Source organism: Equus przewalskii, chromosome 1 (genome assembly GCF_037783145.1).
Source record: "Equus przewalskii isolate Varuska chromosome 1, EquPr2, whole genome shotgun sequence".
Lineage (NCBI taxonomy): Eukaryota > Metazoa > Chordata > Mammalia > Perissodactyla > Equidae > Equus > Equus przewalskii.
In genome coordinates, this window is record NC_091831.1 from 128,847,207 (window position 1) to 128,860,553 (window position 13,347).

A 13,347-nucleotide genomic window follows, 5' to 3' on the forward strand; every position below is an offset into this window, starting at 1 on the left:
GGGCTGATTTCACTCAGGCTCCTGACTGCAGGCCCTAGAGCATCTGCCCCGCCACCCTCGGCCCCGTGGGTCAGTTCAGCCCGCCCCTACGCCAGCAGCCCCAGGTGGTGAGCACTCTAAGAACTTACTGCCTCCTGACGGAGAAGGTCCAGGGCTTGAGCCAGTACGTCATCATTTACTTGGCTCCACTGAAAGGTGTTCAGAAATAATAGTCAAAAGGAAAGAGACCAGACCTTTAATGATACTTTCCATAAAACAGTTCAGGTTGGTGAAGCAGAAAGGGGATGTGATTACAACTTAAGTGAAATCAGTCGCTTGCACAGTTAATCCTCTCAGCAGCAAACAAACTAGGTTTTAATGGCAAATGATCACATCACAGCACAACCAACACTCGGGGAGGGCCACCTGGGGCCCAGCACAGCAGACCTGAGGGCGGAGGTGCCGCACCCAGTGAGGTGAGGCAGAGACCTCGGCCTACGCATGACACCGCCACACACCCACCTCTTCCTGTGCTGTGGACGTGTTCCTGTGGCTACACTCCAGTCACCTGGGACCAGTGCCCTGGCTGCAGGAACAGACTCTGCTCATGAGCTTTTCCAGGGCCCAAGTGAAGAGGCCACTTCAGCAAGAGAGGGTATGTGAGAGAGCTCAGGGAACGGTGGAGGTGGAAGTGGGATAAGCATATCTAAGTAGACTTATTACACACACTAAACCAACGAAGGAGAGGTTTGGTTTTAACAATAAATATGTCCCCAACCCCGGAAACCAAGCTGCTGAGTAGGTTCCACAGGTGAGATACACATTTAACACTTGACCAGGGCCAGCACACTCTCCTGGTTTAATTCTGTTACAGCTGTCATCGCTCAACACTGAGTAGAATACAGTGGATAAGCAAAGGTTTCTCCACCATGGAGAGAGATTTGTGTTGCCACAAACTGTTTCTGTCACCCACCTGTGTGGGAGGACTTCTGAGAAAGTTTCCTTGTTCCAAGGAGCTATGTGACTTGGCATGAGGCCCCGCCTCAGCATAAGCTCTCTGAGTGAGAAGCCACACAGATGCTAGAGACAACATGGCACGAGGGAAGAGCCCTGAAGAGCACAAAAAGATCAGCTTTTAAAGTAGGTGTGGGAAGGCTACACAGTTAAATTTTTAAAATACAAATAGGCACATTTACGTCTCCGGTGTTCAAGTGCACAATTCAAAGGGATCCAGTCACTTTTCCAAAGAGCCTTCGTGATTTCATTCAAAGGTTTCTGTTAAGTAAAATCAAGCAATAAAAACACTACAAAAATTCAAACAGGAGATGTGTTCATCTCTTAAGCCAACCGTGTTGCCTCTCTGAGCATCACTTTCCCCAACAAAGTGGTCTGTCTGTTGCTAGTTCCATTTGGTATATAAAGACAGCTTTTCTCCAGCATCAACACTGCCCAAGGCTCGACTGTTGCAGTCATAACAGCTGCCCATTCAGAGACTAACGATCCAAATGCAGATGTCAGAAGTTACAGCTGTGTACCTTCTAAGCAAAAGAGCCTGGGTTCAGAGATAGATCAAAGGAGATGCACATTTCAAGTTCAATTACATGTGGTGTTAATGTATTGATATGTTAGATCAAATTATGTGAAACTGTCAGTTTCGTAGATCAAAAACAGTCAAATATCACAATTTCACGAGTCAACCTAATGCAATTTAGCATTGTAAACTATTTTAAATACCATTTTTCCCTCTTAATTATCTTCTAGACCCTGTTTCTTAGCTGTAAGACCTAACTAAACATGACGGCAAAGCTTTTTTCTCTGGAGTGAAAATTTAGACCAGTGCTGTCCAGGAGAACTCTACACATTGATGGAACTGCCCCAGACCTGCGCAGTCCTATGCCACGTGTGGCTGCCAAGCACTTGAAATGTGGCTAGTGTGACTGAAGAACTGAGTTTTTAATTTAATTTTAATTAAAATTTAAATAACCCCATGTGGCTAGTGACCGCCATATTGGATATTACAAGTTTAGACATAATTGCAATTTACTCCTAGTCATGTTGAAGTGTTTAGCAGTTGTTTTCTGCTCTGAGAAAGTGTGGGATTTATCCAGCTAATATTAAAGTGGCAATAGAACCACATCTGCTCTTGCAACTTCAAATATCCGACCTAGGAGGACAGCCACTAGGCTTTGTTTTACATTCACACTCTTAAAAAAACTTGACCATCTTTCCTTTTAATATAAAAGATAAGATTACCAAAAAGCCTGGTTGGCTGGCTTAACATGAAATACATTCTGCCCCTTGAATTGAGAAGGAAGGAAAATAATGATTGGAACATGAGAACAGTGCATGGTCCCAGGCTTACAGGCCTATTTTGGAGTTCCTTCTCTCAATAATTTTCAACTAATGCCACCATCCCCCCAAATCAACAGACTGGCTTGGAACACTTGCAGAAATCACAATTACCTTGTTTAGCTGGGATTCTGGTTCCAAATTTCAATTTGAGTTCAATCTAAATAGCACTTGTACCTATTTTTCTTGAAAACAATTTTAAAACAAAGACTACTAAACTCACGAATAGAAACTCTACTTATCCAAGTGAGAATATTTTCACCTTGCTCTACTATCAGGATGGGCCAGTGAGAGTTGTTAAAACCCAGAGTAGCAAAGACTTGAATTTCCTTCTGAGAAGCAGACCCCACAGTGTTACTTCAAGTGTAGGTGATGGTCAGAGTCAGCTCTGGAGCTTACAGCTCAGCCTCAGATGGCCAGGCGGATAAGAAGACTAACGTGAGCATGCAGCTCTTCCTGGGGCCACAGCTAGAGGGGGAGTCAGATGCTGATTCGAAATGGCAAACACAAGTTATGGTTTCATCTCACTGGATAACACCTATACCAGGTAGCTGAGTCACAGACTTTCTTAAACATTAAATGTATTTGTTCTTATTTGGACTTTTCTGTACTCCTATCTCCTCCAGGAAAACACAAACAAACAAAAAATATCCCAAAACCAAAAAAAAACCGACAAATAGAGTAATTTTTGGATTTGCAGTACAGGTACAACTGACCCAACAAATTTATTGACTTAGTGCTGATAAACAGCAACCTTGAGAGACACCAAGAGCAGCAATTACCTGGTCTACTTACAGACGCCCTCTCAGTTACCTTTTACAAGCAAAAAGAATGATTACTGAGCAGTCGCTGAAATCGCGTGTACACATGATCCTTGATTTGGAGCCGCCTCATCTCCATGAAGCCGTGGAAGGCGCAGACAGCACGGCGCTCGCCACACTCGGGAGCGCAGCCTGCTTCCAGCACGTGAGAGTAACGAAGCAGTGATGCAAATGTGCCTCGAAGTGAGAACTGAAGACTAATATAAAAAGTCAAATAGAACTAAGTTCTTCAAACTACATAAAAAACTGAATTATTACAACTAAAGCAGCAAATCAAAATATCTGCTGAGGTTTCCTGGTAGAACTAAAAAAAAATTAGTTGGTGCCCATCTTCAATAAGTCACTACCATTGACAAAATAAAACTAAACCCAAAATAGGAAATTGAAAAGTGCATAATGAAATTAAATCTTGGATCAAGTATTTATGGAAAATTGGAAATGTTTGTCCGGCATAGTTGACAAATAATGATTTAGAGGAGGTATTAAAGTTTATCGGATCCAGCTTTGGCCTGACGTTCCACATAAAACAGGATGTAGGCCTTTGCCTTCACAACGGTGTCTTCATCAGTCAGTGTTACAGTACTGTCATTGAAATGGAACCAGCGACCTTCGTGAGTTGCATATGCTGTGTAATGTCCAGAACCGACCCTGTAAGAAAAAGTCAAAAGATCGAGGAAAAAGACTACAGAAATCACAAAAGGATCTATGCAACCATATAATTTGTTGGATATACAATAAGTTTTAATAATTATTGTAATTAATAAATCCTTGAGACTTGTGGTTTAAGATGGCTGATTGAGCTCACATGCGTTTTCTCCTCAAAACCCACTGAAATGACAAGAAATATACTGACACTGGAAAACAGGGACGAGTGCCATCGACTGACCAGAAACTGAGGATTTTCTAGAACTCATAAAGTAGTGTTCACATGGCACCGGATTAATGGAGAAACCAAACACCTAAGGAACCCTCAACCTAACAAGGATAGGTCAAGGCCTATGGCAACAGGGAAAATCGAGGACCAAACTTCCCATCTGAGGTAAGAAAAACCTGAGCTTAAGAAAGTTCTCTGCTTCTGGGGAAGTGCCTTCCCCCCTACTTTTGCCATGGAGGACTTTTCTCTGTCAGCGTGCCCCACCCCCTCACACATGGAGCCCTAAAGTCAGGCCTCCCAGGCAGGAGAAAAACCTGCACGTCGAACAGAGACCTTTATAACTGCTAGATGGACCTTACCATTTACCAATAATGATCGATCTCATCTTTCATTTATCATGATTCTGAATAAACAACCAAAAATCAACCAATTCTTGAAGGGAGAAAAATAGCATGAAAGAGAAGTGCAGGAAGAAGAAATAATTAACCACTGAGCAACTTAATGCAGAAAACCAGAGAGAACTTTAAAAATTCTAATTAGTATCAATGGTTTCTAGAAGATACTGCAACCATCAAACAAGAATAGGCTGTTATGAAAAACAGTTATCAGAAATATGTAATGGCCACAATATAAAAATTTTATGGAGGAGCTAATCTTCAATTTGGATACAGATGAAACCCAAATTGGTGATTTGGAAAAATAGGCCATAGCAGTCTTCAGAAACAAAGAGATGGAAATTAACTATTAAAGAATAGTTAAAATGTGTGAAAGATAGATCCAGGAAATTCACTATACTTCTAATAGGGGTTCCAGAAGAGCCAATAGAGAATGGGGTGGAACAAATAAACATTTCCATGAGCTGAAGACACCAGACTAAAAGTGTCCCTATCAACGTGCAAGCAGGAAGACATCTGATGTAATTTCTTAAGTCCAAAGACAGAGGATCCTGCAACCTTCCACAGGGAAACAAACAGGTTGCCTATAAAGGAGTGATAGTCAGACTGGTAGTGGCCTTGTCATCGATAACTCTATGCGTGGTGAAGCCAATGGGGCAACGTCTACAAAGTTCTGAGGGAAAAGGATTTTCGACATGGACAGTGGTTTCTTCAAGTATAGTAGTCCACCTTTGAAGGTAAAATTAGCCATTCTCAGGCCAGAAATCAGAAGGTATATATCCTTAGTACAAACTTTCAGGAAAAAAGTAATCAAGAATGTTATTCAACCAAATAAAAAATGAATCTTTAAAGTAGATGACATGAAGTAAATTATTCCAAATAAATTCCCATTCTTCCTCGATTTAAATATCAATTGGCAAAGGAAATAAACAACTTTCGAGTAAAGACTGCTCAGGATTTTGTGGACAAGTAAATTGGGTTCTGCGTGCTGGCCTCAAATGAACCATTCTCCATCTTGCTTTCGTGTCGTCTCTTCACGCTTCACAACATCCTCTCAGGAATCTTCTTTGGCACCAAGGTTGAAGGAAAGTTCTACTTTACCCACTTTAATGCATCTGACCTCATTTGTTAGGGAGAATTATCAAGAATGGTGCAAAACTGCAGGTCTTCACTGTGCTGTGCCCACCCACGAGAAGCCTGCTGACTTACTCACCCGGAACCATGGTGCACCACCACGGCAGCGAGGTCGTACAGGCAGTTCTCCGGGCCGCTGTTCTCAGGCTACAGAACAAGGGAGGAGAAAGCATCCCAAGGCTGAGTTAGGACCAGCGATCAATGACATTAGTACCTCCTACCTCAAGGACCTCTACCCTCTCCCTGTGAGCTTAATTTTACATGAGCCATCTTTGCACCATTCTAATAAAGGTAATAATCTTACCTCTAGTAAGTAGCATTTCATGTCTAGGCCTCTCAGTGGAAATTCTACATATGTATCAACTTTGTTTCTTAAATAGGCTGTCCAGTGAAACCTTTTCAAATGTAAGCATAGCACCTGGATGAGAGAGAAGGACAAAGATTGTAAACAAACACCTAATTTGTCTTTCAGTCAAAATTAACTACTTGGTACTAACGTCTCTCAAATATTTTAGGTGGCCTATCAGTTTTTCTTTTTGATCCTTGATACTGCTTTCTTCCACAAATACCTTATTGTGATATTGTGATTTATAATACGAAATATATATTTGGCCTTTGTCCCCATTTCTGCCACTGAGCTCCTAAACCCTCAGAATTTCCTAAGTGAGGAGAGCAATAAAAGTGTCTTTTGTTATGTTAATGAGCTGACTTTTGGACCACATCTAAGGAATGGGGCTGGCTGCCAGGAGAACCAACCAAGTGATTAGAGCGTTGGAACTCTGAGTCCCACCTCCCCACTACATCTCCGGGGAGGGGAGAGGGGCTGAAAATTGATAATCAATGGCCAGTGATTTTAGTAGTCGTGCCTAGGTAATGAAGTCTCCATAATACCTAAAAGGACAGGGTTTGGAGAGCTTCCAGGCTGGGGAGCCAGAACACTTCCACTGCCAGACAAAGCCCTTTTGTTTGGGACCTCGCCCTACCTATCTCTTCATCTGGTGACTGATTTGTATCCTTTAATATTCTTTGTAATAAATTGGTAATCTAATGAGTAAACTGGTTTTCTGTTTACTCACTAGAGTAAACTAGAGTTCTGAGAGCCACTCTAGCGAATTAATCCAGTGGGAACTCCTGATTTACAACCAGTCTGTCAGAATTACAGACACCAACCTGGACTTGCAACTGGCATCTGAAGTCCAAGGAGGGGGTCCTGGGAAACTCCAATCTATAGTTTGTCAGTCAGGAGCATAAAGTAACAAGCTGGGTTTGCAACCGGCCTCTGAAGTGGAGGGCGGTTTTGTGAGACTGGGCCTTCAACCTGTGGAATCTGATGCTGTCTCCAGGGAGACAGTGTCAGAATGGAGCTGAAGTGAAGGACACTCGGCTGGCGTTGGAGCACTGCTTGTTGGTGGTGTGGTGGGAAACCTGCCCCCTCCACACACCAGAAATTATGATCAGGACACATTTAATCATGCGTTCTCAAAAGGGTTTATTCACATAGTCTGAAGTTACAAAAACAATCTGTCTTCTCATCAATCATAAGCAATTTTTCCCTCGAAATTGCACTATAATTGGAAACTCAACACTTACCTTGGGTAGTTTTTGAATCCAAAACTTTTTAGTGGACTTTTGTTTCTTTTTGCATTTGTGGCACATATATAACTCTGTCTCATCAAGTTCTTCTAAGTCGGTAAAACTTCGAAGACAATCTAAAACCAAATTGATTTTGGCAGCATTACAAAAGGATGCCTTTTATAGAGGCACTGTACTGTAGAGAAAAGACGACTTTGAAGCTGAACAACTCAGGCTCAAATCTCTGCTTTATTACCTATATGACCTTGGAAAAGTCAGCCTTTCTCAGTTGCAAAATAGAGACCAAAAAATAACAATACCTACTTTAAAGATCTGTTGTGAGGAAGATAAAATAATGTGTGTAAAGTGCCTGACATCACTTCTGACACCTGGTAATAATCATTTAATGGCAAATGGTATTATTGGTGTTGAGTTTGCTATTATTAGTGAAAGAATTAGTCTGGATAACTCTGATAAAAATGGTTCCCTAATGAAATCAAAGTTCGAACAGCAATATTCTCTCAATATCTGACATTACAGAGGATGAAGCCCCAAGTTCATAAAAAGGCAAATTTAGATCAAACATTTTCAGAGTCCTAACTTATTAAAAAATAGATTATGGGGGGCTGGTCCCATGGCCGAGTTGGTTAAATTCACACACTCCAGTGTGGTGGCCTGGGTTTCGCCACTTCAGATCCAGGGCACAGACCTACGTACCGCTCATCAAGCCATGCTGTGGCGGCACCCCACGCAGAAGAACTACAATGACTTATAACTAGGATACACAACTGCGTACTGGGGCTTTGGGGAGAAAATAAAAAAAGAAAAGATTGGCAACAGATATTAGCTTAGGGCCAATATGAAAAAAAAAGATCACAGGAGGCTCCATCACCGGCCTCCCTGCTATACCCCCAAGGAATCCTTTGTTCCAGACTTTACTCTCAATCCCCCGGACAAACCACAGGGACATTTTTTTCTTTTAAAGATTTAATTGTGTAATCTGGGGTTTGGTAAACTGCAGCCCGAAGCCAAATACAGCACCTGGTTTTGTAAATAAAGTTTTGTTGGAACACAGACACACCCATTCATTTATATACTGTCTGTGGCTGCATTTACACAACAGCAGAGTTGACTAGTGGGGACACAGACTATGTGCTATAAAACCCAAAATATTTACAGCCCCTGAAAGTCCTGCTGGGATCAGGACTACAGGCATACCTTGTTTGATTGCGCTTGGCTTTACTGCGCTTCACCGATATTGCGTGGTTTTTTACAAGACCTCCACCGGCAAGAAGATTACGGCTCACTGAAGCTTCAGATGATGATGGGTATTTTTTAGCAGTGATGTATTTTTTAGTTAAGGTGTATGTACATTGTTTTTTAGACATAATGCTATTGCACACTTAATAGACTACAGTATAGTGTAAACATAACTTGTATACGTACTGGAAAACCAAAAAATTTGTGTGACTTGCTTTATTGCAATATTTGCTTTATTGCAGTGGTCTGGAACCGAACCCGTGATATCTCCAAGGTATGCCTGTATATGCAGAAGGCTATCTAAAATGTATGCATTGTTCCGTAAAGAATTAATAATACATTCTTTTTAAAGAAGAATCTGAATGCCTCTGTACCCACTACTCAGGTAAAGAGATGGCTTCTCCCCAGTACTTGAGGAGCCAGAGTTTACGTGACGGCATCGGCTCGAGTTGTCCGGTGGGCAGCAGGTGCGGGAGCCCTGTGAGGAGCTTCCGTACGCCTCCTCCCAGTCACCAATCAGCCCCCTCGAAGCAGCCATGATCCTGACGTGTGTAAAGCATTTCTTTGCTTGTCTATATAGACTGACCCTATACATGCACCTCTAGACAATATAATGTTTAGTTTGAAAAGTTGGGTGGCAAGCACAAACCTAGCTGTATAAGGAAAAGCAATACTGTCTCTGTACGCAGTGTTCAGGTCACAGTCAGCCTTGGCCTCCAGGAGAGAATAACAGGCACACCTCGTTTTAGCGTACTTTGCAGATATTGGGTTGTTTACACGCCCTCCACCAGCAAAAAAGATTATGACGCACTGAAGGCTCAGGTGATGGTTAGCATTTTTCAGCAATAAAGTATTTTTTCAGATATGTACATTCGTTTTTTTAGACATAATGCTATTGCACACTTAGCAGACTAGAGTGTAGTGTGAACATAACTTTTATATGCACTGGGAAACCAAAAAATTCATGGGACTCGCTTTATTGTGGTGGTCTGGAGCCAAAGCCGCAGTGTTTGAGGTAGGCCTGCCTCTTGCAGGGCAGTGAGTGGGCAGCTCTAGGAGGGTTTCTGGGTGGGCTGGGTACTGCACAGGCCAGTATGGGGCACGTGGGCCCATAGGTTCTTTTTGTTTTAACTAAGGTATAATTGACATACATCATTATATTAGTTTCAGGTGCACAACATAATGATTCAATGTTTGTATATATTACAAAATGATCACAGTAAGTCTACTTAGCGTCTGTCACTACGCTTGTTTACAAAAACTTTTTTCTTGTGATGAGACTTTTAAGATTTACTCTTAGCAACTTTCAAAAAATACAATACAGGGGCCAGCCTGGTGGCGCAGCGGTTAAGTTCACATGTTCCACTTCGGTGGCCCGGGTTTCGCCGCTTTGAATCCCAAGTGCGGACATGGAACCACATGGCAAGCCATGCTAGAGTAGGCACCCCACATATAAAGTGGAGGAAGATGGGCACGGACATTAGCTCAGGGCCAGTCTTCCTCAGCAAAAAGAGGAGGATTGTCAGCAGTTAGCTCAGGGCTAATCTTCCTCAAAAAAAAAAAAAATGCAATACAGTATTATTAACTATAGTCGCTATGCTATATATTACATCCCCATGACTTATTTATTTTATAAGTGCAAGTTTGTACCTTTTGACCCCCTTCACCCATTTCTTCCACCCCAACCCCTGCCTCTGGCAACCATCAATCTGTTTTCTCTATGAGCTTGGGTTTTGGAGGGGTGGTTTTAGATTCCACGTGTAAGTGAGATCATGCAGCATCTGTCTTTCTCTGTCTGACTTCACTTAGCATGATGCCTTCAAGGTCCATCCATGTTGTCACAAATGGTGGATTTCATTCTTTTCTTTTTCTCTTTTTTGAGGAAGATTAGCCCTGAGATAACATCTGCTGCCAATCCTCCTCTTTTTGCTGAGGAAGACTGGCCCTGAGCTAACATCCGTGCCCATCTTCCTCTACTTTATATGTAGGATGCCTGCCACAGCATGGCTTGATAAGCGGTGTGTAGGTCCACACCTGGGATCCAAACCGGCGAACCCTGGGCCACCAAAGTGGAACGTGCAAACTTAAGTGCTGCACCACCAGGCCAGTCCCTCATTCCTTTTTACGGCTGAATAATATTCCATATATTTCATATATATACACACACACACCACATTTTCTTCATCCATTCACCCACTGATGGACACTTACATTATTTCTATGTCTTGACTATTGTAAATAATGCTGCAGTGAACATGGGGGTGCAGATATCTTTTCAAGTTAGTATTTTTATTTTCTTCGGATGAATACCTAGAAGTGCAATTGCTGGATCACATGGTAGCTCTATTTTTATTTTTTGAGGAACCTCCATACTATTTTCTGTAGTGACTGCACCAATTTACATTCCCACCACCAGTGCACAAGGGTTCCCTTTTCTCCACATCCTTGCCAACACTTGTTATCTCTTATCTTTTTGTGATAACAGCCCTTCTAACAAGTGTGAGATGATACCTCATTGTGGTTTTGATTTGCGTTTCCCTGATGATTAGTGATGTTGAGCATCTTTTCATGTACCTGTTGGCCATCTGTATGTCTTCTTTGGAAAAATGTCCATTCAGATCCTCTGCCCATTTTTTAATCAGCTTGTTTGGTTTTTTGCTATTTGGGTTGTATGAGTTCTTTATACATTTTGGATATTAACCTTATCAAATATACAATTTGCAAATACTTTCTCTCATTTGGTAGGTTGCTTTTTCATTTTGTTGATAGTTTCCTTTGCTGTGAAGAAGCTTTTTCTTATTTTTCTCTTTCTCTCCAAAGCCCCCCAGCACGTAGTTGTATATTCTAGTTGCAGGTCTTCTAGCTGCTGTGTGGGACGCCACCTGAGCGTGGCTTCACGAGCCGTGCTAGGTCCACACCCAGGATCCGAACTAGTGAAACCCTGGGCCGTCGAAGCAGACTGCATTAACTTAACCACTCGGGCACAGGGCAGCCCTGAAGAAGCGTTTAAGTTTGATGTACTCCCATTTGTTTATTTTTGCTTTTGGTGTCAAATCAAAAAATCATAGCTAAGACCAATGTCAAGGAGCTTACTGCGTATGTTTTCTTCTAGGACTTTGATGGTTTCAGGTCTTATGTTCAAGTCTTCAATCCATTTTGAGTTAACTTTTGAATATGGTGTAAGAAAGCAGTCCACTTTCATTTTTTGCAAGAGGCTGTCCAGTTTTCCCAACACTATTTATTGAAGAGACTGTCCTTTCCCCATTGTATATTCTTGGCTCCTTTGTTGTAAATTAATTAACCATATTTGTGTAGGTTTATTTCTGGGCTCTCTATTCCATTCCATTGATCTATGCATCTGTTTTTATGCCAATACCATACGGCTTTGATTAATACAGCTCTGTAATATAGTTTGAAATCAGGGAGCAGGAAGCCTCCAGCTTTTTTGTTCTTTCTTAAGATTGCTTAGGATATTTGGAGTATTTGGGGTTCTGCACAAATTTTAAAATTCTTTGTTCTATTTCTTTGAAAAATGCCATTGGAATTTTGATAGGGATTGCACTGAAGATGTAGATTGCTTTGGGTAGTATGGACACTTTAGCAATATTCTTCCAATCCATGAGCAAGAACATCTTTCCATTTATTTGTGTCGTCTTCAATTTCTTTTATCAATGTCTTACAGTTTTCAGTGTTCACGTCTTTCACGTCAGTTAAATTTATTCCTAGGTATTTTATTCTTTTTGATGCAATTGTAAAAGTGATTGTTTTAATTTCTCTTTCTGATAGTTCATTATTATAGAGATGCAACTGATTTTTGTATATTGATTTTCTATCCTGCAACTCTACTGGATTCATTTATTAGTTCAAACAGTTTGTTGGTGGAGTCTTTAGGGTTTTTTATATGTAATGTCAGGTCATCTGCAAATAGTGACAGTTTTTCTTCTTCCTTTCCAATTTGGATGCCTTTTCTTTCTTTTTCTTGCCTAATTGCTCTGGCTAGGACATCCGATACTATGTTGAATAAAAGTGGTGAGAATGGGCATCCTTGTCTTGTTCCTGATCTTAGAGGAAAAGCTTTCAGCTTTTCACCAGTGGGAATGACATTAGCTGTCTTTATTATGTTGAGGACCTTTCTCTAAACCCACTTTGTTGAGAGTTTTTAATCATAAATGGATGTTGAATTTTATCAAATGCTTTCTCTGCATCTGTTGAGATGATAATATGATTTTTATCCTTCATTTTGTTAATGTGGTGTATCACGTTGACTGATCTGTGAATGTTGAACCATTCTTGCATCCCTAGGATAAATCCCCCTCGATCACGTGTGTAATCCTTTTAATGTATTGTTGAATTCAGTTTGCTAATATTTTGTTAAGGATTTTTGCATCTATATTCACTAGGGATACTGGCTTGTAATTCGCTTTTCTTGTGTTGTCCTTGTCTGGTTTGGGGTAATTCTGGCCTCATAAAATGAGATGGGAAGCATTCCCTCCTCTTCTATGTTTTCAAAGAGTTTGAGGAGGATTGGTATTAATTCTTCTTTGAATGTCTGGTAGAATTCACCAGTGAAGCCATCTGGTTCTGGAATTTTGTTTGTTGGGAGATTTTTTTTAAAAAGATTTTATTTTTTCCCCAAAGCCCCCTGGTACATAGTTGTATATTGTTAGTTGTGTATCATTCTAGTTGTGGCATGTGGGACACTGCCTCAGCATGGCTTGATGAGCGGTGCCATGTCTGCGCCCAGGATCTGAACCGGCAAAACCCTGGGCCGCCGAAGCAGAGCGTGTGAACTTAACCACTCGGCCACGGGGCCAGCCCCTAAAGTTCCCTACTATTATTGTATTGCTATTTCTCCCTTTAATATTTGCTTTATATATTTAGATGCTCCTATGTTGGGTGCATAAATATTTACAAATGTTATGCCTCTTGTTGGATTGACCCCTTTATCATTATGTAATGCACT

General features: G+C 41.3%; 1 protein-coding gene across 3 annotated transcripts in view; it reads right to left on the reverse strand.

The window, feature by feature from the left end:
- Positions 1–219: 219 nt before the first annotated feature.
- USP3 (ubiquitin specific peptidase 3) overlaps positions 220–13,347 on the reverse strand; it is an 89,536-nt gene continuing 76,408 nt past the window's right edge. For all 3 annotated transcript variants that reach the window (XM_070577966.1, XM_070577971.1, XM_008528945.2), the window contains 4 exons: positions 7,143–7,261; positions 5,857–5,970; positions 5,632–5,699; positions 220–3,797 (listed from right to left, as the gene is read on the reverse strand). In XM_070577966.1, the coding sequence (XP_070434067.1) occupies positions 3,632–3,797; positions 5,632–5,699; positions 5,857–5,970; positions 7,143–7,261 (467 nt within the window). In that variant the 3' untranslated portion in view covers positions 220–3,631. The remainder of the gene's footprint in view (positions 3,798–5,631; positions 5,700–5,856; positions 5,971–7,142; positions 7,262–13,347) is intronic.